This window comes from Mus musculus, chromosome 2, assembly GCF_000001635.26.
Source record: "Mus musculus strain C57BL/6J chromosome 2, GRCm38.p6 C57BL/6J".
In the NCBI taxonomy this organism is placed as follows: domain Eukaryota; kingdom Metazoa; phylum Chordata; class Mammalia; order Rodentia; family Muridae; genus Mus; species Mus musculus.
This window is the reverse complement of record NC_000068.7, coordinates 61,591,439-61,614,397: the sequence shown is the minus strand read 5'-3', so window position 1 is coordinate 61,614,397 and position 22,959 is coordinate 61,591,439. Positions and strand designations below refer to the sequence as shown.

At 38.5% G+C, this 22,959-nt stretch overlaps 1 protein-coding gene across 12 annotated transcripts in view; it reads right to left on the bottom strand.

Annotated features, from left to right (window-relative positions):
* Nucleotides 1-22,959, bottom strand: part of Tank (TRAF family member-associated Nf-kappa B activator) — a 75,615-nt gene that overhangs the window by 39,774 nt on the left and 12,882 nt on the right. For 4 of the 12 annotated variants that reach the window (NR_149324.1, NM_001355268.1, NM_001355267.1 and 1 more), the window contains exons 1-2: nt 21,190-21,301; nt 600-747 (exon numbers count right to left, since the gene is read on the bottom strand). Coding sequence is in view for 6 of the 12 variants with exons in the window: in NM_001355267.1 (NP_001342196.1) it covers nt 600-698 (99 nt within the window). In the remaining 6 variants the exon portion in view is untranslated. Of the gene's footprint in view, nt 1-599; nt 748-20,196; nt 20,402-21,189; nt 21,350-22,959 lie in introns of those variants that run through there. The other 8 variants (XR_866264.3, NM_001374667.1, NM_011529.2 and 5 more) reach the window with 5 other exon arrangements.

Here is a 22,959-nt window from a genome sequence, read left to right as displayed (position 1 = left end):
GGAGGGAAGAAAGTGCACAGGAGCTGAGCACAGATTTCTCTAGACTCTTTTTCTCCATAAATGCTTTGGTTATGAAGTTTTGGTACATCTCTGTAATAACTTACCATGTTCCATTTTATTTTAGCTGTCATAAAGAGTGGGAGATGATAATAACAAATTTAGCTCCAGGATACATTAAGACTTGAATCTTCCTGTTACCCAAATAACAATTAAAAAAAAAAAGAAAGAAAGAAACAAAAAACAAAGAAGCAATGCAAAACTGAGGAGCAGTGATAAACTTCTCTTAATCATAAAATGACCTTTATAGTAATTTTTTACTTATATGAAAGTAAATCGTGATATTTAAAAGCTACACAGAGAGAAACAATGTTCTATCTTACTTAATCATAATCATTTAAAATGAATCCAGCAAATAAACCTTTCCCATATGACACAAAATGGTTTTTTAAAAGGTAACAAAAATATCAATGTTGATTCATCACTACACTCTTCTGTTTTAATAATTATACTTTTCCAAAGTTTCCAACCATCTAATATTCTCAGTTCTCAGCCTCAATTTACCAGAATATTAACCAATTTTCAAATCCCAAGCCACACACCTTTTGCTGTAGCTCTCTTACTGCTGAATCTCTATCCATGCATGCCTGTCGGAAGGCTTCATATGCTCTATTGAGTTGCTCACCAATGTTTTTATCCATTCCTCTTTGTCCTGTAGCATCACTATAAAGGATGGTAGGAATGCCAGCTCTGGAAAATATCAGAACAGCTAGATAGTTATTAAGTTACATACATTTTTAGAACTGCTTCCTGAAAAACGCCCTATAAACATAGCACCAGGTGATATAAAGGTTTACAAAACTATAAAAATTTTCACCTGAAATCATGACATGAAATATGAAATTTACAATGTTAAGTAAAATAGTCTTTGCTAATATTGCAATTCCTAAATCAATGACCATTTCATAAAAATGCTGTTTTGGAAAAAGGAACCTGTAAATGTCATCTAAAAATGGAGAAACATAAAAGATCATTTAATTATTAACACTCTAATATAGAAATGTGTAACATGATTAGTAATGGGAGAAGGGACTTCTCTTTACTAAATGGACAGTTACTCCTACTTAGAAGGTGAATTCTTGCTACACTAAATTAGAGCAAAACTAAATAGATAATAAATGTTTGTGGATGGAATTCACACTGTTGTTATCACAGAGCAATTAAAAAGTGTGAAAATGCTCTTATTTTAGAACAAAATCTAGGGAGAGCTGCTGTTGGATTGTACATTAAAAAAAAGAAAAGGAAATTCACATCCCTTCAGTCTCCACTCTACTACCTATTAGCTTCCTAACTTCCCTGCTGCTTCTGAGCTACAGATGATATTCTCAGAGGAGGTAATTTGGTTTTCTCATCTCAGTTTGCCTAACATCTCTAATACATTCCTTGGCACTGTGCAGAGAGCTCCTTAATGATTCTGACTCTTCCTGTGCAGTTATATATAAAAAAAAAATACAACCCAGACTTTTTTTTTAAGGCTTTTCTTAAAGCCACAGAATACACCAATACATTTCTCTATTGGTTCTCAAGGGTAGCAAATTATTTATTTGGGGGAAATTTTTATAAACCTCAATTAAAAATTTAAAACACTTATTTTATATGTATCTGTACACATGTGTTTAAACACATGTGTCACAACACATATGTAGAGGTCAGAGGACAACTTTTGGGACTCTGTTCTCCTTTTTCACTATGTAAATTTTGGGCATTAAATATTTAAATCATATTTAAATATAATTCACATAAAATAAAATCTAACATTTTCACATATATATGTGGGCATTTAAAATATATTTCTGTGTGGCAGAACTGGTACAATTTTGTGAATATTTATTTTCCGTGACAGAAACACTGAACCCGTTAAAAGCTATCATCAATTCCTCGCTTCATCTATGTCTTAGCAAGTAATCGGTCAGTTTAAATGAATTTGTCTCTTTGTAACATTTATATATATAAATGATATGATAATGGTTGTGGATGTAGACCGGTGGTACAGTGCTAATCTAGCATATCCAGGACCCTAGTTAAACTCATAATTATCATAAAATGAATAAATAAATGGAACCACATAATATAAGGCTTAAATGTGTGGCTTCTTTCACATAATACACTATTTCTGAGGTTCATCCACGTTGGAGCACATACCAATGATTTCTTCTTTTACATGACTGAATATATTCCAAATGTTGTTGTATGTTCACTTTGGAATGGATTTACACTTTGCTTATCTGTTCCTCAGTTGCTGGGTGCTCAGATTCTTTCTAGTTTTAGGCTACTATGAATGAAGCTACTATGAACTTTTGTGTACACATTAACATTTTTTAATTTATTATTTTATGTATACAGGTGTTTTGCCTGCATGTGTATCTGTATTCCATATGCATACCCAGTACCCAGAAAAGGACTTTGAATTCCTTGGAACTGGAATTACAAATACTTTGTAAGTCAGTATATGGGTACTGGGAATAGAACCTAGGTTCTCTGGAAGCATAGTCAGTGCTCTTAGCTACTGAGTCATCTCTCCAGTCCTCTGTGGAGGGGAATTTCTGGGTCAAATGATAATTCTACTTTACTTTACTTTACTTTACTTTACTTTACTTTACTTTACTTTAGCGGGGAATGCCAAACTGCTTCCATAATGGCTGTGCCATTTTACATTTCCACTAGCAATGCACAAAGGTTCCAATTTTTATACATCTTCACCAACACTTCTTGTAGTCCATGTAAAACAACCATAGTTGTCATGACATCTATGAACCACAGCAATGACCAGCATGGCAATAATGGCACTCACTCATACGTTAGAACAAACTAACAGCAGTCTAACTGGACTTAAGGCCCATTTAGCATTCCTAGTATTAATACTAGAAACTTATCCTGCTTCCTTGGATTAGTGAAATCATGGATCTTAGAAAAGACCTGACTACCACTTTACTAGACAAGCATAATTCCAAACTACATTCTAAATGTTATCTTTATATCCACAGATAACTGTAGGCACTGCCCTCATCAAAGCAGCTTCTCTTTAACAGAAAATGGAGGCCATCACAGAAAACCATAAGTGGATACAATACAGAGACTAACAGATGGCCAGGGATCCCTGGTGGATATATGTACAACACATCTGCATCTATGTCTCAATAACATCTTGAAATATTGGGAAGAAAGAATCTAAGAGTCAGCCACCAGGAAGTCTGCTGTGAGCCTGTGATTCCTAGAAATGGCTGTCTCAACTAAGACCTGAACAATGAGAGCATCAATAGGCAATAGACAAAAGGCTACCCCAGCATGGATGAGAGCTCACAAAAGCTGGAAACCTAGAGCACTGCAAACCCAAAAGCAAGCTCAACAGGCAGGAAGGTGTCCCTTTCAGTTGGTGTAGCTGGTCCCTTCTTCAGATTGCTTTCTTGGCTGCTCCCTGCTTCTATGCTGTTGGGCTTTTCTGAGTCTTCTTTGAAGCCTGGCTAGTCGGAAAGTGACTCTAAGCAGTCTACTGTTTGTTTTGTTGTTTGTTTTTTTTTTATTTTTCTTCACTAATTTATTCATTCCCTTTACATTCCAATACCAGCTCCTTCTCCCAGTATACCCTCACATAGATCTTTTCCCTATTCCCTCTTTCCCTTCTCCTAAAAGAAGGGGGACCCCCAACCCCCACTGGGTATCACCCAACCTGGCATATCAAGTCACTGCAGGGCTTAGGCATATCCTTTCCAGTGGAGACCAGATAGGTGATTGGGATCCACAGGCAGTCAACAGATTCATGGACAGGCCCTGCTCTGTTGTTAGGGGACCTGCATGAAGACCAAGCTTCACATCTGCTACTTATGTGCAGGGGCTCCTAGGTCCAGTCCATTCTTGCTCTTTGATTGGTGGTTCAGGTGATGGTTTGAAGATGCTTGGCCCAGGGAGTGGCCCTATTAGGAGGTGTGGCCTTGTTGGAGTGGGTGTGAACTTGTTGGAATAGGTGTGGCCTTGTTGGAGGTAGTGTGTCATTGTGGGCATGGGCTTGAAGACCTTCATCCTAGCTGCCTGGAAACCAGTCTTCTCCTGTTTGCCTTTGGAATAAGATGTTGAACTCAGCTCCTCCTGTGCCAGACCTGCCTGGATGATAATGGATTGAGCCTCTGAACCTATAGGCCAGCCCTAATTAAATGTTGTTCTCATAAGAGTTGCCTTGGTCATGGTGTCTGTTCACAGCAGTAAGACGCTAAGAAATTCAGTCTCTAGGAGCCCCCAGGGATCCAAGTTAGTTGACTTTGATGGTCTTCCTGTGAAGTCCCTGTCCTCTTTGTGTCCCTCAATCCTTCCCACAACTCTTCCTCAAGATTTCCAGAGCTCTATCTAATGTTTGACAGCAACAACCCAAACAACCCAATTAAAAATGGGGTACAGAGCTAAACAGAGAATTCTCAACAGACAAATCTCTAATGGCCAAGAAACACTTAAAGAAATGCTCAGCATCATTAGTCATCAGGGAAATGCAAATCAAAACGACTCTGAGTTTCCACCTTACACCCATCAGAATGGCTAAGATAAAAAACTCAAGGGATAGCACATGCTGGTGAGAATGGAGAGCAAGAGACACACTCTTCCTTTGCTGGTGGGAGTGTGGATAAATTTGGCAGTTTCTCAGTCTACAGTTTGTATACTGTTGGAATGAGAAGGACTAGAGAATCTAGACAGTTTCAAGGATTTCCTATCATAGGGAGTTTTTTTCCAGGATGGAGTGTTTGACTTCACTTGGAAGTCCTCTTCTTTCATCTCCTTGTAAATAATTTGTCCTAAATAACCTGGTGTTTTCTTTTTCTTTTATATCCTATGTCTTATCAAGTTTCTTTCCAAGATTAACCTCAGAGGCTTTAACCTCAGAGGAAAACAGCTACATCACAGTTATCTAATATCAAGTGGACAACTTTGAAATCATAAACACATAAACAACAAAAATAGACTTAGTAGGTTTTATACTTGCACACAGACACAAACACACACATATACACATACATGGGAGTTTAATAATAATAATAAAAGAGGCCTCCACTTTAAGAGAAAGTGAGGGGAGAGACATGGGAAAGACATGAGAATGACTGGAAGGAAGGTGAGGGCAAGGATATAACTGTGTTTTACTTAAACATACACTTTTAAAATAGGATGGGATATTAACCTGGGTGTGAAGTAGTATTAAATTGTGGTTTGGTTTTCCTTTGCCTTATGTTTAATGAAAACAAACTCTTCCATATACTTTTTTTTTTGGCTATTTATCTTGGTCAAATTGGAAATAATTTCCACTCAAATCATTTGCCTATCTCCTACAAACCTTAATTTCCTTTATACACTAACGCAGGACAGAGGAACAGTCAACAAACAAAGTGATCACTGTGTATGGCTTATGACCCTGGTGCTTTTATAGAATTCTGGGTTTTTCAGGCATACAAGGCAGGAACACTGAGGCTCTGCTCTACATCTGGGGCTTCTGCTCCTATTTCCTCTTCTCTTCTGGAGAAGAACAAAGAGTGCTTATGAGGGGCATGATCTCAGGGAAAACTGTCACTGATGCAAAAGCTCCTTTCTTTTTTGTAACAGTGCTTTTTGGCACTTGACATTTTTTAACTTGAATGAGTTTCAATTTACTAATCCTTTTCTTTTGCTGCTTGCAATTTCTTTTGGTGCCTTATCTAAAAAACTATGACCTAATCCAAAAACAGACATATATTTTCATCTGTTTTCCTAGAAGTGCTTTACAATTTTAGTGTTTATGCTTGGAGATGTGTGTGTATATATATATATATGTGTGTGTGTGTGTGTGTGTGTATATGTATGTGTATATATATATATGTGTGTGTGTGAGTGTGTATATGTACATGTATATACACACACACACACACACTCACACACACATACACATTAATTTTATATATGATTTGAGATAGGGTCCAGATTTATTTATTTTTACTGTGAGGCTATCTAGGTGTCCTGACAGTATTTGTTGAGGGCATTTTCCTGCTGAGTAATACCCTTAGCTACTTTGTTGAAAGTCAGCTGCCTATATGTCAGTATTTTGTTTAGGGTGATGACAGAGGTTGAACCCAGAGATTTGTACATGGTAAGCATATGTTCCGCCCCTGAGCTATGGCCCTAGTCCCGCAATGCTGTTTTAAACACAGAGGGATGAACAATACTTCAACAGTACTATCCAATAATTCAATATTTTACCATTTTTAACATAGCAAATAAGCTAAATCTTACTATTTTAAATATATTTCTAAGTAACTTATCAGGCTTAACAACAATTTCCAGGTTTTAATTGCAATGATCATAGTATAATTACTTCTGAAGAATTGAAGGACTAGTAATTCTTCACTTGTTCCACTTAGGAACTGAATTCTCACTGATATCTCTGATAGATGATACTATTTTGATATTTTATTTAAATACTTTCTCTTTCAAAAATACTTAAGGATATGTTCTTGAAGCCACTCCTATGCTCAGGCATTCTTTCTCACTCTTCCTATGTTTGCTCTGTTTGGGAGGTAGGGGTTGGGGTATACTTAAGACTATTTACAAAAAATAAATAAGGAGGCCAGAAAAGCACACTAGTATAGATGTTAGAAGTTATCTCACCTTAAAAAGCTGCATATATAGCAATTTGTCAATGTAAACCACACTTCTGTTTTAAAAGCTAGGATACTAAAACCTTGAACTGAGACTCTATCTGGCTTAAGGATTTGTTCTATTATTTAGTTATTGGCCACTAAATTTTCAAGTTACTTTCTCATCAGTATAAAAATGATGTTTGGACAAGATTTCTAAGTAACATACATACTTTACTGTAGAGTAAGAACTACTCTAGAGTAGAGTAAGAATTTACTCTGTGAATGAAAAATGTCTATTCCATTAAAATGGTATATTCTTATTTTTAAAAACCTAAATGCTTAGGCTAGAGAGATGGCTCAGTTGTCAAGAGCACTGACTGCTCTTCCAGAGGTCCTAAGTTTAATTTCCAGCAACCACATGGTGGCTCACAACCATCTGTAATGGGATCTGATGCTCTCTTCCGGTGTGTCTAAAGACAGCTATAGTGTACTCATACATAAAACAAATGAATCTTTAAAAAAAAAAAACCTAAATGCTCTATTAAAAATACCTTCATCATATGCAAATAAATTGTGGGGATATTTTCAACTCTGTAGGTCCTTGAATGAGGTCACATGATGTCATTAAGAGGAACTGCTAAGTAAATCACACATGAGTGCATACTACTCCCTGAAATAAGCTGAGGAATTAAGTTTTTCTTGATATAAATAAATAAATGATACATTTAATTCAACCAAGAAGAGAAATATGTATTAGATTAGTGACACTGACCATAGGAAAAGGAAAGTCTCTGGGGGTAGTTACATATCAATTACATTTTGGTGTGCTTTTCTGGAAAAATTATCACTCTCCAGGAAAAAACTTTTTATTTGGAGTAAACATGCTTAATTTCAAGCCGCATAGCCAATCATCTCCCTCTCTTTAGTTATAAGTACTTCTAATTTGAGCAGGTACTGGTGAAGGGACTATACTGTGAACACTGACAAGTGGTATATCTACCAAAAACACAGTCTTTTTCATTTGTTTCAACTTTCAGCTAGGTGAAATATGTGTAGGAAGGCTCCCGGAAGAGGTGGAACAAGAATGAAGAAGCTCAGGTCACTGACATTGGTAAGTCGGCTAGACAATGTCTGGACATACTATAGTTCAATCGTTTTTTTTGAAAAAGAAACCGTTTTTCTTGGTTGGCCACTATTCTTTAGGTTTCTAAAAGAAAACAGATACACTATATCCAATTCAGTAAAATATTTAAGACAGGGTCAGTACTGGACACATTGCAGATGATACTTTTGTTCCCCTCAGGAGACAAAATAATCATGGGGCCTACGTTTTTCTCCCACTAAACCTTATTATTTAGTGAAGCGAACACATAAGAAAAAAACCTAACCAACCCACAAAGTTAATTATAAATGCTAGATACAAGGTATGAGCTTATTTTGATAGGGATTTGGCTAGAAAAGAATTAACTATTTGCAAGATTTCATCCAGTGGTTGAGGAATTTTATTAATTTTTGTGTTAGAATCGAAGGATTTACTGCTAAAGCACTAAGCAAGATAAAAAGTTTAAATAAAAAATTCAGTCAGAAGAAAATGTGAAAACTTCATATAGGATATGACAAAATGAGTCCTAAAAGATGAGAAGGACCTTCAGAAGAACAGGATTAAAGAAAGAGCATTCATTCTGAAACAGCAACGGCACTAAGAGGCTCTATTTGGTGACTAGAGTATTCCTTTATGAAAGTTTAGTGCAGAGAGTATGAGAGTGGGAGAGTCTAGATATGGTACAGTCAAGTCATCATGTATGATGGCATTGCAAAAACCCCAAGGCACCTATTCATAAAGCCGATGCGTAAAGTGACTTCTGGGACTGTAGAGTGCAGTCACTGCATAAACGTCAACATATTCAGTTAAGGGCAGACTGTCGCAAGCATTAAACGTCACTGAAAAACTTAACCTTCAGCCTGTTCAACTAAAGGTTTAATGAGGGTTTTCAAACAGGGCACAGATCTATTTTTACAAGGAAGACTTAGTTTCTCATGCCCTTGGTTCCAAGAGGACAAGCAAAGGGAACAGGCTCTGTATAGCCTATGCACTGTATCAACTCTAATGAATACCCAAGAACAAGGCCATTGTTGATGTCTGAGAGTGGAATGTTCCCCAAAGGCTCATGTGTGTCAAGGATTGGTCCTGGACAACAGGTGCTCTTTTAGAAGGAAGTGGAACCTTCACCAGATAGTACCCTGGTGAGTGTGGGCCTTCAAGTTTGACAATCTGAGCCCACTCTTTGTCCTCTCTCTGCGTCTTCACTGGATTAGTGTGTCCAGGGAGCTCATACTTCTGCCACCAGCCCTAACTATAGAGCTATATCTATATAGCTTAAACTAGAAATCAAATTAAGCCATTGCACTCTTAAGTTGCTTCTTGTTAAACATTTTGGCTAAACTGACAAGAAAAAAAACTAATACAGCTATTATGCAGTTTATCATTTAGGTCTGGTATAATGCTACACATCTGTAATTCCAGCGTAAAAGGGTGAAGCAGGAGGACTGTCACAAATTTGAAACCAGCCTGAGCTATACAGTAAGTTCCAGACCTGCCTGGACTATATAGTAATACCCCGTCTCCAGAAAAAAAAAAAACAAAAAACAAGCAAAACCTAAAGTTTATCATGTGAAGCATACTAGAGGCCATAGTCCTTAGGGACATTTCTGAAGTGTCTCCAGCAGCATCTACCTGTCTCCCAGACTGGACATGAAGCTACATCATTATGTTCTTCATTCAGTGAGATCGCTAGAGAACTGAGTCCATGACGCATGGAGATACTCTGCACTCTGATTTAGACTTACCTCCAAAGCTCACGTAAAGTACTGAGTCTTCAGACTAAAGAAAAGTTATCCATAAAAACAAAACAAAATCCTAATTATACTGAAAGAGAGAGAGAGAGAGAGAGAGAGAGAGAGAGAGAGAGAGAGAGAGAGAGAGAAAGGAAGGAAGGAAGGAAGGAAGGAAGGAAGGAAGGAAGGAAGGAAGGAAGGAAGGTAGGTAAGGTAAGGTACGACTGGATGCCAGCAAGGAAACAATGTGCGGCTATTCTTTAGAAACTACTGCTACATTCTACATGAAGGTGGGTGCTTGGAGTAAAACCAGAGAAGATAAAAGATGAGTGGTTTCAAGAGACATTCAAAGGTGAAATGGACAGATGTTTTGATGGCCGACTTGATATGCATTAACAGGTAAAAAGGCAGTACTTGAGCATTTGTGATTCTAAACTAGTCGGGAAAGGGGTGTTAGGACCTACTCACCACAGAGCATAAAATGATTCTGTTGCAGATGATCCATCAGTAATTTTCCAGAATATTAAAAGACTAGTAGTGAAAGACACAGGGTAAGAGGAAGCATGTTTGGTGGGGGTGGGTAGGGTGGTTGAGAATACAGTGAATTAAATTTTGAATAAGAATGCTAGAAAAGATAATTAATGAGAATAGCCAATAAATTGATAATTTATAAGAAGTAAGGATTAAATATGTCTTTCCCACTGTTTGTATTCCTGGCATGTGTTTTGAATGTTCTGACACTGGCATACCTTTGAATAGCAATGTTCAAATATTCTTATCAAGAAAAATGCAAGGAAAAATAATTTTTGAAAAGAAAATGGAAAAGAGAGAGAATCAGGACTTATTATTATATCACTTTATATCACCAACATTTAATACTTTTTTTCTCTCACCAAAAAAAAAAAAGATAGGTTCATTTATTTATCTATAAATGCTAGAAGGAAAACTAGGAAATGCACAAAACTTGTCATTGTAACATAATTCTATGATTTTTCTAAAAGAGATTATTAGTGAAATAGGTAGTACTGCAGGTCTGTTACCCTTTGCATACACTTAAATAACAGGGAAAATAAGTGTCTGGCAGGTGCTTGACTTCTTTCTGATTGAGTGTATGGGCATGTGCAGGTGGCCTTGTGCAGGCTGGAGGAAGATGCTGGGTGCCCTGCTCGGTTGTTCTCTACCTTACTCCCTCGGCACTGTACTTGATATTCAGGATTTCAGCTGGTAAGCTCTAGCCATCCTCCTGAAGGAAAGCGTTCTCAGCCAGGCTGGGCCTTCTCACATGGGTGCTAGGGACCCAGAGCAGGTCCATGTGCTTGCTCAACAAGCCTCTTACTCACAGAACCATATCTCTAGCCCTTGAGTGCATGTCTTTTAAAAATCTCTTTTCTAATCTTCCAAATTTATGACAGTAAAGAATGACTAATAATGTTTCTTTTTCAAGAGAAGTAGTTTGTATCACTTTAAGCACTTAACATGAAAACTTAGAAAAATATTTTTGCGTAATCTTTTAAAAGATCCTCCAAACATAAGAGAACAATATACAAAATGCCAAAAGCTGTACAAGATTAATAAAGAGCAACTCTGTTTCTAAACTAGTACTTAAAATCTTAGGAGTCAGCAGATTAGCCTCCCTTCTAGCGTCCCAAGTCACCGCATCAGAACAAAAGGAAGGAGGACTGTAAAGGGGGAACAGTCTTCTAGAGAGTGAAATTTCAGGATAGAGCTCTTCACAAAAGGCCCATTTTTCCTTTAAATCACAAGTTTAAAACTGCTGAGCAGCATTTAGCCTTGAGAATATTACATGGATAAATAGGACGAAGCAAAGGCCCTGTAATTATAAAGCCATAACCTGCATGCTCTTAACCACTGGCATAGCTCCTCGTACCTCAGTGTTAATTTCCCTGAGGACGCCTAGAGGCTGTTGGGCAAATGGTTGCAAGTCACAACTTGTTTTATTAGAAGTAATTGTGAGAATGCCAATGAGAAAGTAAATAAGGTTTCAGAGCTCTCCAAATCTCTATTTCCACTTATTCCCAAGATGTTTAGGGTGTAACTTTAAATGTATAATATACATTTAAATCTAGATTCAATATTTGTATACTGTGTAGCTTACTCTCATTGCAACTGCTGAATATCCCTGATAAGTTCCACCTACCCCAAATCCTTGGATAGCCTGGCAATTTTTCAGATCTCCATCTATGCCACAATTATCCACTTTTTCACCCTTTCTTTAAGATCTTACCAGTTTCTCTTAAATATGAAGATTCAAATCTAATAAATTTGGGCATTACTTTTGTGCTATCCTACTGCAGGGAATGAAGAGTTTTGACTACAAATTTGATCTTCTATATCAATTCTATTTATCTCTGAAAAAATTAAATGATATAAAACTGAGTACAGACAGTTTCCATAAAACATAATGTCTCTTAACAGAATTGGTAAGTTTAGATATCTCTATAAAGACCTTTCCATGGACCTCATTCATCTGCTCATTTTAAAATGTTTGTGATTATAACATAATTTACTTCGGGTAAATACATTAGGATCATCAAGCAACAAATACCAGCAAATTGTATACAAGTCTTCTTAAACGATAATTCTGTGTAAGGGGAAAATGTCACACATTTTAAATCACTGTCATAGGTCATGTTATAGCAGGAATATGTAAACCATACCTCCATACATGATCTGCTCTTTGAACTGTTCCTGAAGACGGAAACAAAAATAGTAGTTGCTAATGCAGACTTTCTCCCTCTCTGGTTTTTCAAGACAGGCTTTCTCTATGCAGCCCTTGCTGTCCTAGAACTCACTCTGTAGAGTAGGTTGGCCTTAAACTCACAGAGATCTACTTGCCTATGCCTCCTGTGTACTGGGATTAAAGGTGTGCACCACTACCACCCAGCTACAGAAGTCTTTCTTTTAAAAAAAATTTTTTTTTGATGGCCCAGAACAACACTACTTTATTGAAATTTCCATTACTTTTCAGAGTATAAACAAGCATTTTCATTATAATGGCATTCTTTTGGAGAAAGTTCAGTATAACATCAGTCCTTTTTTGACCATGCAACAATGACCCTTTTTACTTGATGTTTCTCCTATCAATACATAATCATTCCAAATACTATTGAAATTTCAAATTGTCTACAGATATTTAAAGACATGATCCGATGGCATGTCTTCAAAAATTCTAAGAGATGTACAGCCATGAGCCAGGGCAATTTAAGTTCTTTGTTTGATTTGAATCCCAACAATGAAGGAAGTAAAAAGCAGTCCTCTAAACATGAGGCAACAGCACAAGAAGAAATGTCAGGCTGCACAAGTGGTTTCCTACTCCTCATGGAAGACTACAAGGACTACTGGGATCAGACATATAGTTGCCAGATGCTTTATATAAACCACCTGCCTTGCAAGCTTTCTGTTGCAGGAGCACATATTCTGCTACTTTGTGGAGATAAAACCCAACTTCAAAAGTGTAGGTAAGTTACCTAAGGTCACAGAACTAGAAAATGGAAGTTCTGGATGAACACAGGTCTCTGATGTAAAAACACAATCTTTAGTTCTTTGCTGATAATTTAGTCCTGTTTTTTTTGTTTGTTTGCTTTTGGGTTTTTTTGTTTTTTTGTTTTTTTAAATGGGGAGAGGGGGGTTCCCGGCTGTCCTAGAAGGCCAGGCTGGCCTCAACTCAGAGATTCACCTACCTCTGCCTCTTGAGTGCTGAGATTAATGACAATATACTACCATGCTTGGCCTATCTTTCCCCCCTTCCTTGTTTTATTTTACTTTTCTAGAAGACAAGGCCTTGTTGTGTAACCCAGGCTCTTGTTATGTTACCCCAAGCCCTCAGATTTGCCATCACCGTTCTTTAGCTTACCAGGCTCCTAGCCATTTCAAATAAACTTTTCTTATTTTCAGACATAATAATGAAAGTCTGTTTGCTCTGGAGCCAGTATTTTGCTGCTAAAGGAGTCAGCCAATGCTGGATCAAGGCAGTAAAGGTCAAGAGAGAGTAGTGGTACTTTAGGAACTCACCGAGACTTGGGGATATTGGTGCAAAACAATTTTGTACCTCCAATAATCTAAGTGTGGCAGAGTTAGGATGTAGGGAAGGCCCCCTCCTGGGTCTCCTCAACTGCTGAGCCTTCTGAACTTCTGGGTAAAAGCTCTGTTAGGGGCTTATACTTGCAGTGAGAGGTCAATTCAAACCTAATACAGTTTCAGGTCAGGGAAAGGAAACCACCTCAAAAACATCAACCTCTTCTACTCTGCCCTAGAGGAGAAGGTCACCAGCCTTCCTCAACCCCTTCCAGGTATGAATAGTAAGAATTCACAGTCTATACAAAAAGATGTCTCCTGACCAGGGTAAAAGGTGAGTACAAGAAACATTTTATCTTTTATGTATCTCAACTATAGTTCCTCTAATTTTAGTATCAGGAGCAAAGCCCAGAAAAATCAACAGTCCACATGTATAAATAAGACACTTTCTATTGTCAGTTTTGAATGGGTTAGGCAGACCTTTCATATTTTCCTTACTCAAACGAAAATGGGAAGGAACCATCATCCCTAAAATTCATGATCATTTATCACTCCCAGGACTATAGAAGAAGCAATCAGCAAATTTCTCAAATGACAGTTTGCATTTCTAATCTTAATTTTCACGTCATAGGCTTTAGTTATGAATGTACTCATCGTATGCCACACTAAGCAATTTCTGTATTCCAATTATGCAGCTGATACAAAAAAAATTATTATAGTTCTAGCAGTGTCAAAAGGTTTTGTCTGTGTTTTTTTTTTTCCTAAAATCTGGTTAGCTAAAATTATCAGATAAACAAAATAGGACATCTATACCAGCTGAACTAGAGAGTCTCAGAATAATGCTCTAAATGTTAGAGCCTGGTAGAAATGTGTCTCCCAAGAAGGAAAGATTTTATAGGACCACACCCATGAGTTTGAGTTTTGCTTTACTTCCTTGTTTTCTCCATAGTACATGGGGATGTATGAGCTAGGGGACCTTGTCGCCATGAAAACACCAAACTGTGTACTTAGACAAACCTGATAATATACCTACTACACATCCAGGCTGTGAGCCACATCTATTATCAGATATGGCCATTCTGACCATCAGGAATATGACTGTACTTTCTTTCTTCAAAACTCTTTATCAAATGCAAGGGACTCAAGTATATAATTAGAGAACAGAAGATCAGAAGGAAAACTGGGTATATGATTTTCTACTTCTGAACTAAATATAACTATGTCAATTACTCAGGAAGCTGTACTTAGGCACATGAGTGACTACTCTGTTGTGGGTTTTATGGAGTTAGGGTAGAGTGAGAAAGAGAAGGGAAGAGGAGAAAAGAAGGGGAAGAGAGAAACACATGGACAGAAACACTCTACATGTGCTCTAAACTGGTTTTAAACTTGTTATTCTCCTGTCTCAGACTGTGAAATTGTGAGCTTGCAGGTAATGTGCCACCTCACGAGTCATGTTTAAGAGGTCTCAGTTAAGGACATGTTAGAATCTGGAGACAGAGAAGTAAGGGCATGAAAATTTATATATTCATATTAATCTGTTATAATAAATCATATATATCAGGGACATTCATAGATGAGAAAACTACAGAGAATGTATTCAGTATGTCACGTGAGGAGGACAAGTACAATTATGTGGGGGAAGATTAGCACAAATTATTATCCACAATTTCTGAGATTAATCTGAAAGAAATAACTTTAAAATGTTGAGAAACATCACTATCCAGTGAAAACATTTCTGATTTAGGGACAGCAAATATATGGGGTCATGAAATTATGATGTAGAAAATGCTGCATAGTAACTAGTCATTAAGCCTAAACTACTAAACCATCCCGTAATAACAGCTGATTCGCTGACTGGCTCAACTAATGTTCTTCAAGCAATCTAAAAGAACAGGTCCTTGATACTAAGAGGATGGAAGTCCTTGATTTCCATCTTGATAGCAAGCAAGTCTGTAGCAAACTTTTTTAACTGTATGTGGTCCTTTTCCCAATGAGCAGCTTCCCATTCTACTCCAAGTATTCTAAGCACTCATACTTTTAACTTGCTAAGTAACCAGTGAAACACAGTTCTTATTATTTTCTTAGTCAAGTTCACGTAATTCCCTATTACCACAATGTAAAAGTTAGATGTGATTGTCACTGTTCACACCCTTGTGCATGTGTGTGTGAAGGAGAAGTATTAGTGGTAAGTAAAAGTTATTGATACATAAGCTATTATTATGGAGACTTTTAGCTCTGAGAGAAGAAGAATCAAGTCATTGTCCAGGATATTTTTCTGTGAGAAAATCAGCAATATTTATTCCTCCAATTTCTTTCTCTTAAAAACAAGAAAAAAAAAAAAAAGATCCAAAAGTCCCTTTAAAACTACTGTTATTCCTGGACCTTGTGGGACAGGTTTGCAATCCCAGGAAGCAGAAAGGTTGAGGTAGGAGGATCGCAGGTTCAGGGTTCTACAGTGTGAGATGAAGATCAGAACATGAAACCAAAGCTCCTGGAATTAAACCCAAATAGACGAGAGGGTGAGGACACCAATTATACAGAGCAGAGAACTGCTCTACTAATCTTAGCCAAACACCAATCCTGTACACAAAATGAAAAATGAAGTAGCCAGACAGTGCTAGTATTAAGTAAAACACATGCTTTTTTTCTTATCCCTTTTCAAATGGAAAGGTGTTGCTTTGTCTGCAGAGCAAGATTCTATACCCTGAAGGTAACTATCGGCTTCACTCTATTGTTTTTAGTTTCCTTTTTTTTTCTGGAAAACTTATTTTAATGGTAATAACCAAGTTGACACTGCTCTGTAGTCAGATTGCACAGGCAGATTAAAGGAAATGGGTGGGAAATTACACACTATTTAATATGAAGTGAAAAGTACCAGGTCAGTTCAGGATAAAGATAATGAATGGTGTGTTACAAATGCTTGGAGCAGAGCTTTAAGGATTGGTTACAAGCCAATCACTATACAAAAGCTGTCTTAGTTAGGGTTTCTATTGCTGTGATAGAACACCACTACAACTGGGGGAGGAAAGGGGATTTGATTTCACATCACAATCCATCATCAAAGGAAGCCAGGGCAGGAACTCAAATAGGACAGGAACAAAGAGGCAGGAGCTGATGCAGAGGCCAAAAAGGCCATGAAGGAGTGCTGCTTACTGCCTTGTCCCTCATGGCTTGTTCAGCCTGCCTTCATATAACACCAGCCCAGATGTAGCACCACCCACAAGTGGCTGGGCCCTCCTACATCAATCACTAATTTAAAAATGCACTGCAGGCTTGCTTGCCCATAGGCTATTCCCCAGATGCATTTTCTCAACTAATATTTCCTCTCCTCAAATGACTCTAGCTTGTATCAAGTTGACATAAAACTAGCCGGCACTTTTTAACTAATAGTTTATTGTTGATATATAAATGATGTTAAGTAATCTATTGTGCACGTATCTGTTAGACGACTCTGTGGAGTCAGCTCCCTCCTTCTAACTTACTTAAATGCATACCAGGGTTCACGCTCAGGTTGCCAGGCTTGTACAGCACACACCGTTACTTGCTGAGCTATCTAGCTAGCCTGTGAACAATTAACTTGAATTTAAAAGACATGGCTATTTATATATGGGTATAAATGGGGGTGTGTGTCATAGAATGTGTCTGAAAGACAGGGAAGACTTGTGAGAGTTGTCTCTCTCTCTCTATCATGTGCGTCCCAGGATCAAACTCAGGTCAGCAGACTTGGTGGCAAACTCCTTTACTTCCAAAGCCATGTAGTTGGCCCTAGAATTATTAACTTTTACACATGACTATTTCAGACATTTTTTGATTACTTTCAAGAATCATCTTAGGCAGATTATATATACATACATACATATATATATATATATATATATATGTGTGTGTGTGTGTGTGTGTGTATGTATGTATATATATATATATATATATATATATACATATATATATATACATATACATATATATATATATATATATATATATATATATATATATATATATATATGAGAACTATGGAGGATATGCCATGACAATACTTTGATTAGAATTCAGGCATTTTAGTGAATGGTTATTTTAATTTATGACTACATTTTCTATGGTAAGAATAATTTTGGGGCTGGTAAGATGGCTCAGTGCTTAATCCACATAAAAAGCCAGGTGAAATAGCATTCCAATGGTGAAATGTAATAAATGACCGGAAGCTGGGTCACCTAGACTGGAGTATACACAGCTCCACAGAAACAAGACCCCACTTTAACAAGGGAGAAGGTGAAAATAGAATTGTGAAGGCAGTTGCTTCTGACTTCCACACGTGTACCATGGCATACACATGCTTACTTCATGCTCCCTCCCTCACATATATGCACACACATGAAATGAATTTGAAAAAATATTGACATGATACCATATAATTTTTTAAAAAACATACTTATATTAAGGTCAGTGGAAAATAAAAATGGTCTGCTAATAGGAAACCTCTATTCGTATGATTATAGTTAATTATCTTTTTTCCTCTAACATTTTAAAGATACAAATATTACTGGGTGATTTTAACTCATTTATGTTCAGTTATGTCAAGTGAAGTTTGTGTTTTTATCTTCTTAGTCACTATTCTATCGCTGTGAAGAGACATCATGACCAAGGAAACTTAGAAAAGGAAACATTTAATTGGGGCTTGCTTACAGTTTCGGAGGTTAGTTCATGACCATCATGGCATTTGGAGACAGTACCTGAGAACTTTAAGTCATCATTCTCAGCAAGGTAGAGAAATAGTGTGGAGAGAGAATAGGCCTTTTGAAACCTCAAAGCCCATCCTCGCTGACACACCTCTTCCAACACAGCCACACATCAGAATTGTTCCTAGACAGTTCACCAAGCTGGTGACTAAAGGCTATTCTCATTCAAACCACATTCCCTTTAGAATGTATACTGCCATTTTTCCTCTGCCTGCTGTGCTAATCTTCAATAATTTAAGGAAAAGAGGAAGCTATCCGAATAGGTAAAAAAAAAAAAACCTTTCAAAATCAAGATTATGAACTATATGTAGAGAGGGAAAACAAAGGACTACATTTTGGGTGGATCGCTAATGCAGTCCAAAAACAAAAACAAAAACAAAAACTGAGGAGTGTTAGAATAGGCAAGGGTACCTGGTTCTAAGCAACTGAAAATGTGCATTTCAGGCCTTTGTAATATGTGTCACATTTTTCAACCCCTAATCTTGAAAAAGATTAAAAACAAACAAACAAACAAAAAAACCAAGACACACCCCTAAAACCTGTGACAGAATACACATTACACATAGCATAAAATTAGCCGCTGTAAACTTTCCTTTCTTTCTTCTTCTTTTTTTAGAGAACCAGGTCTCGCTTATATAGACCTGACTAGCTTATAGACCAGCCTGGCCTTGAATTCAACAGAGATCCTGCCTCTGCCTCCTAGCACTGGGATTAAAGGCATGTGCCACCATGCCTGGCTTTTCTTTTTAGACAGGGTCTCACATGGCCCAATCTTTCGACTTCAAAAAAAATAAAAAAAGAATTTTCAGTCAGTTGGAAAAGAACTGAAAGAACTAATTTCTTTTCTCTCTTTCTTTCCTTTTCTTTTTTGGCGTGTAGTGTGTGTGTGTGTGTGTGTGTGTGTGTGTGTGTGTGTGTAAAAGAGTCACAGGGCAACATTGAGGGGTTAGTTTCTCTCCTTCTACCTTGCTGGTCCTCGGGATGGATCCCTGATGTCAGGCTTAGTGGCAGACACCTTTACTTGCTAAGTCAACTTACTCACCTAACCCACTTGTACTTTTGTTTCTGATGCTATGATGAACACTATGACCAAAAGCAACTTGAGAATGAAGGGGTTCACTCCATCTTACAACTCATAGTTCAAAACCCATCACTGGGGGAAGTTGGAGCAGAAACTCAAGCAAGAAGCTGGAGCAAAAAACCACAGAAGGTTGATGCCTACTTCCCAGTTTTCTTCTCCCAGCTTGCTCATTCTTTCTTATAAAGTCTAGGCCCACCTGCCCAGGGATCATAGTACTCAGAGCTGGCTGGATCCTCCCATATCAACCAGCAATAAAAGAATACCTCACAGACAAGTTCACAGGCCATTCTGATAGAGACGATACCTCAAATGAAAATTCCTCTTCCTGGTATGTTTGTTTTTATTACGTTGAAAAAAAAAACCTATGATACCTAATTCATAATTATGTTTCTACAGTGTACAAGAATAACTTCAGATGTTTAAAATGAGTCAAGTATTAAAATGAAATAGCACAGGAAATTATCTCAATAATTTGCAAGAGGACAATAATCTTGGATACAAAACCTAGGCAAAGCCACATGACTAATAGTTCTTTACAGTATGTGGCACATAGCATGAAGGGTTACTATATCTGTATCTTCCTCCTGAGTTCTGGGATTAAAAGCATGAGCCACCATGCCTGGCAACAACTGTACCTTTAAGAAAGGAAAAGAAAGAAAGAAAGAAAGAAAGAAAGAAAGAAAGAAAGAAAGAAAGAAGAAAGGAAGGAAGGAAGAAAAAAAAAACGACATAAAAATCCAAACTTGGGAAAAGTGACCAACGCCAAGAGAAGAGGGTGTACAGAGTAAGCAATGATCTCATTTCCATAGGGGAGCAAAACAACGTGAGTAGGCGCCTTTAAGAGATGTGGAAGGCTTTGTCTTACATGATTGAAAACGCTTTAGCGGGGTGGTTTCATTTTCTCCTTTATCATTTGAGGGGTTCACGGCCCCTCTCAAAGGGGACAATATGGCTTTTCGCAAGAAGGTGGTGCTTGTCTTTCTGTTACTGGGCAAACGGCGGGGTGTTACTCCACCTCTCTTCACTTTCTAGCTTATCGTTTCTTCTTCATGTTAACTTCTCAAAAGTTTCTGCGAGAGAAAAAGACACCCAAGAAGGCTGCTTTGTACAGCCAGCCTAATAGTGAGAGAGCCTAAGTCCTCTGGGGGTACAGCGAGCATCTTCCCCCTTGATCGGATTTCAGGACAAGCATTGCTCTTTTTCTTCTCGTTTGTTTGCTTGCTTGCTTGTTTTTGGTGTATAACTCGTTGCCACTCAGTTTACACGACGGTGGAGACTCTACCTAATGACTGGGTGACCAGGGAAGGAGGATGGCTACTTCTGCTCTTTGAGCCTTGGCCACCCATTCTCTCCGGGACTCCTAGGGGGAAGTTACCCAACTTCTCATTGACAAGACTATGATGACACTCCACAGGAAAGCAGAGAAGGGAATTGTGCAACTCCCGGGATAGACACAAAGAGTCTATTAAGTGTTCGAGGGCATAACCGCCGGGGCGACCGGCTTCTGCGAAGTCGAGGACTCCGGGATCCCCGGCGCCCCAACACCGCAGGCCGTGCCGCGCTCGTTTCCAGCCCCGGGAAGCAGCGAGGAGAGCGGCAGTCACCCTGCCGCGACGGGTGGGGGACTGTCGTCGCGGAGCTGAGGTCACGGGCCGGGAAAGCCCCACAGGGTCAGCTCGGGGACAGGGACCCGCGCTTTCTCTCGCTCAAAATCGCGCTGTAAACTCGCTGGGGCCGCAGCTCTACTTCTCGGAGGAGACTTCGGTGCAGCGCAGCGCATCCCACACCCGCTCACACACCCCAGCCCTGCGTCCCCGGGCTCGGCCGACCCAGACTCCCTGTCTCCGCTTTTACTCACAGTGGAGGGTTCCGGCTGTGCTCGCTCACGCCACAGGTCGCCGGTGCCCGGCAGAATGACTGCAACCGGAAGTAGCTTTCCGTTCCAGTTCAGAGGGCAGCGACTGCGCTCTGAGTCATTAACGCTTCACCTTCCATCCTCAGGGCCAGCCCCGCCCCACGTCCCGCCTCTGCAGGAAAGCCCCGCCCACAAAGCCCCGCCCCGCCAAGCTCCTTGGAGGCCCGGGGCCATACAGGAAATAGCATCTGACAGTAAGAGAACCCTAAACATAAGTCATTTGTTTAAAGGTCACTTCAGTGTCTTAGCTAGAATTTTGAGCAAACAGTAAATAACTACTTCTAATATTACCTTATATGTAGGTTAGAGAACCACTCAGAAAAACTTGATATATTGTGAAATTCCTGTTTAGAGCAGGTAGGGGAAGGCCCAGGAAATTACAGTTTTCACCAGATCCTTATGCGAATATAATTGAGTTAAAGTCCACAACTTGAGAAATATTACATATACACTCGGTGTTTCCTCCCACTAGTAATACTTTCCAATGGATATACTTGCTAAAAAAAATTCAATTTCTAGTAAATTTCTCGGGGATTAAAAGTTTCTCATTATTTTATCCAGACATGCTTGAATGATAGCTGAGAGAGAAATTTCAGATGGACGCAGTGAGAAAAACATCTTTTCCGTGTTAGAACAAGAGAGTTGGGTTCTGGCTGCCCCATTTTCTCTTTAGTTCAAAGATTCAAACACTTGTCTGGTTCTAACCGTTAGCTTGAATATTTGGGGCAAATTTTAAAATTCAAACCATCGTTTAAAACTATTAAAAAACTTTCATCAGCTGCGGTTGCTCACAGAAAACCTAAGCAAGATCCAACCAATCAACCTGCTACCACAGTGGTGGGTGGGGTTCACAAGCCCATATGTCAAACCAGTATCTGTGAGGAGCTAAGGGCAGTGGGTGGACTTGAGGGGAGGAGGCCAGTTTTATTTAGGGTGTGTCTCATGCTTCAGTAGATGATACTATGTCTGAATTTATACAGGCAGCACAAACTGGACTTTGTGGTCACTTGGGGTGGGAGGTGGAGGTCATAAGGTTGGGAGAGGGGATGGATCTAGGAGGAGTTGAGGGGGATATGGTCAGAACATTGTGGGGCTGGAAAGATGGCTCAGAGGTTAAACACATGATTGCTCTTCCAGAAGACCCCCGTTTAATTCCCAGCACACACATGGCAGTTCACAACTGTCTGTAACTCTGGTTCCAGGGGATCCTATACCCTCACCCAGACATATATGCATTATAATATATTTCTAAAGGAAAAATAGAACAAACACATTATATGATTCTTTAAAAAATATTATAAAATATTACTCAAAATTTTAACAAGCAGAACTTCCCACCTATAACATTTAGATCAAGTAAACACTTTTTCCCACTAAGTCATCAAGTTAATTGTGACACAGCACTGCTCATATTAAAATAAAACAAAATGACTTGTTTTCTCTAGAGCAGGGTTAGATGCAAAGTAAATTGAGAGAAAGGTCTAGAAACTTCCAGCATGTTCCTCATCTTCATCCTCAGTGCTGAGGTGGAAAAAACTGCTAGCAAGAACAATGTTCTAATTTTCATGAGGAAAAAATAAATTATCAACTCCTTAAGGCAGATGCAAAGAATATGAAAGATGGTAAGTGTGTATCTATTTTGTTAGCGCAGTAATGAAGGAAAGTTTCTGTCTGTGCCAGTCCTCATTCAGTGTTTTTAGTATTCTAGATTTT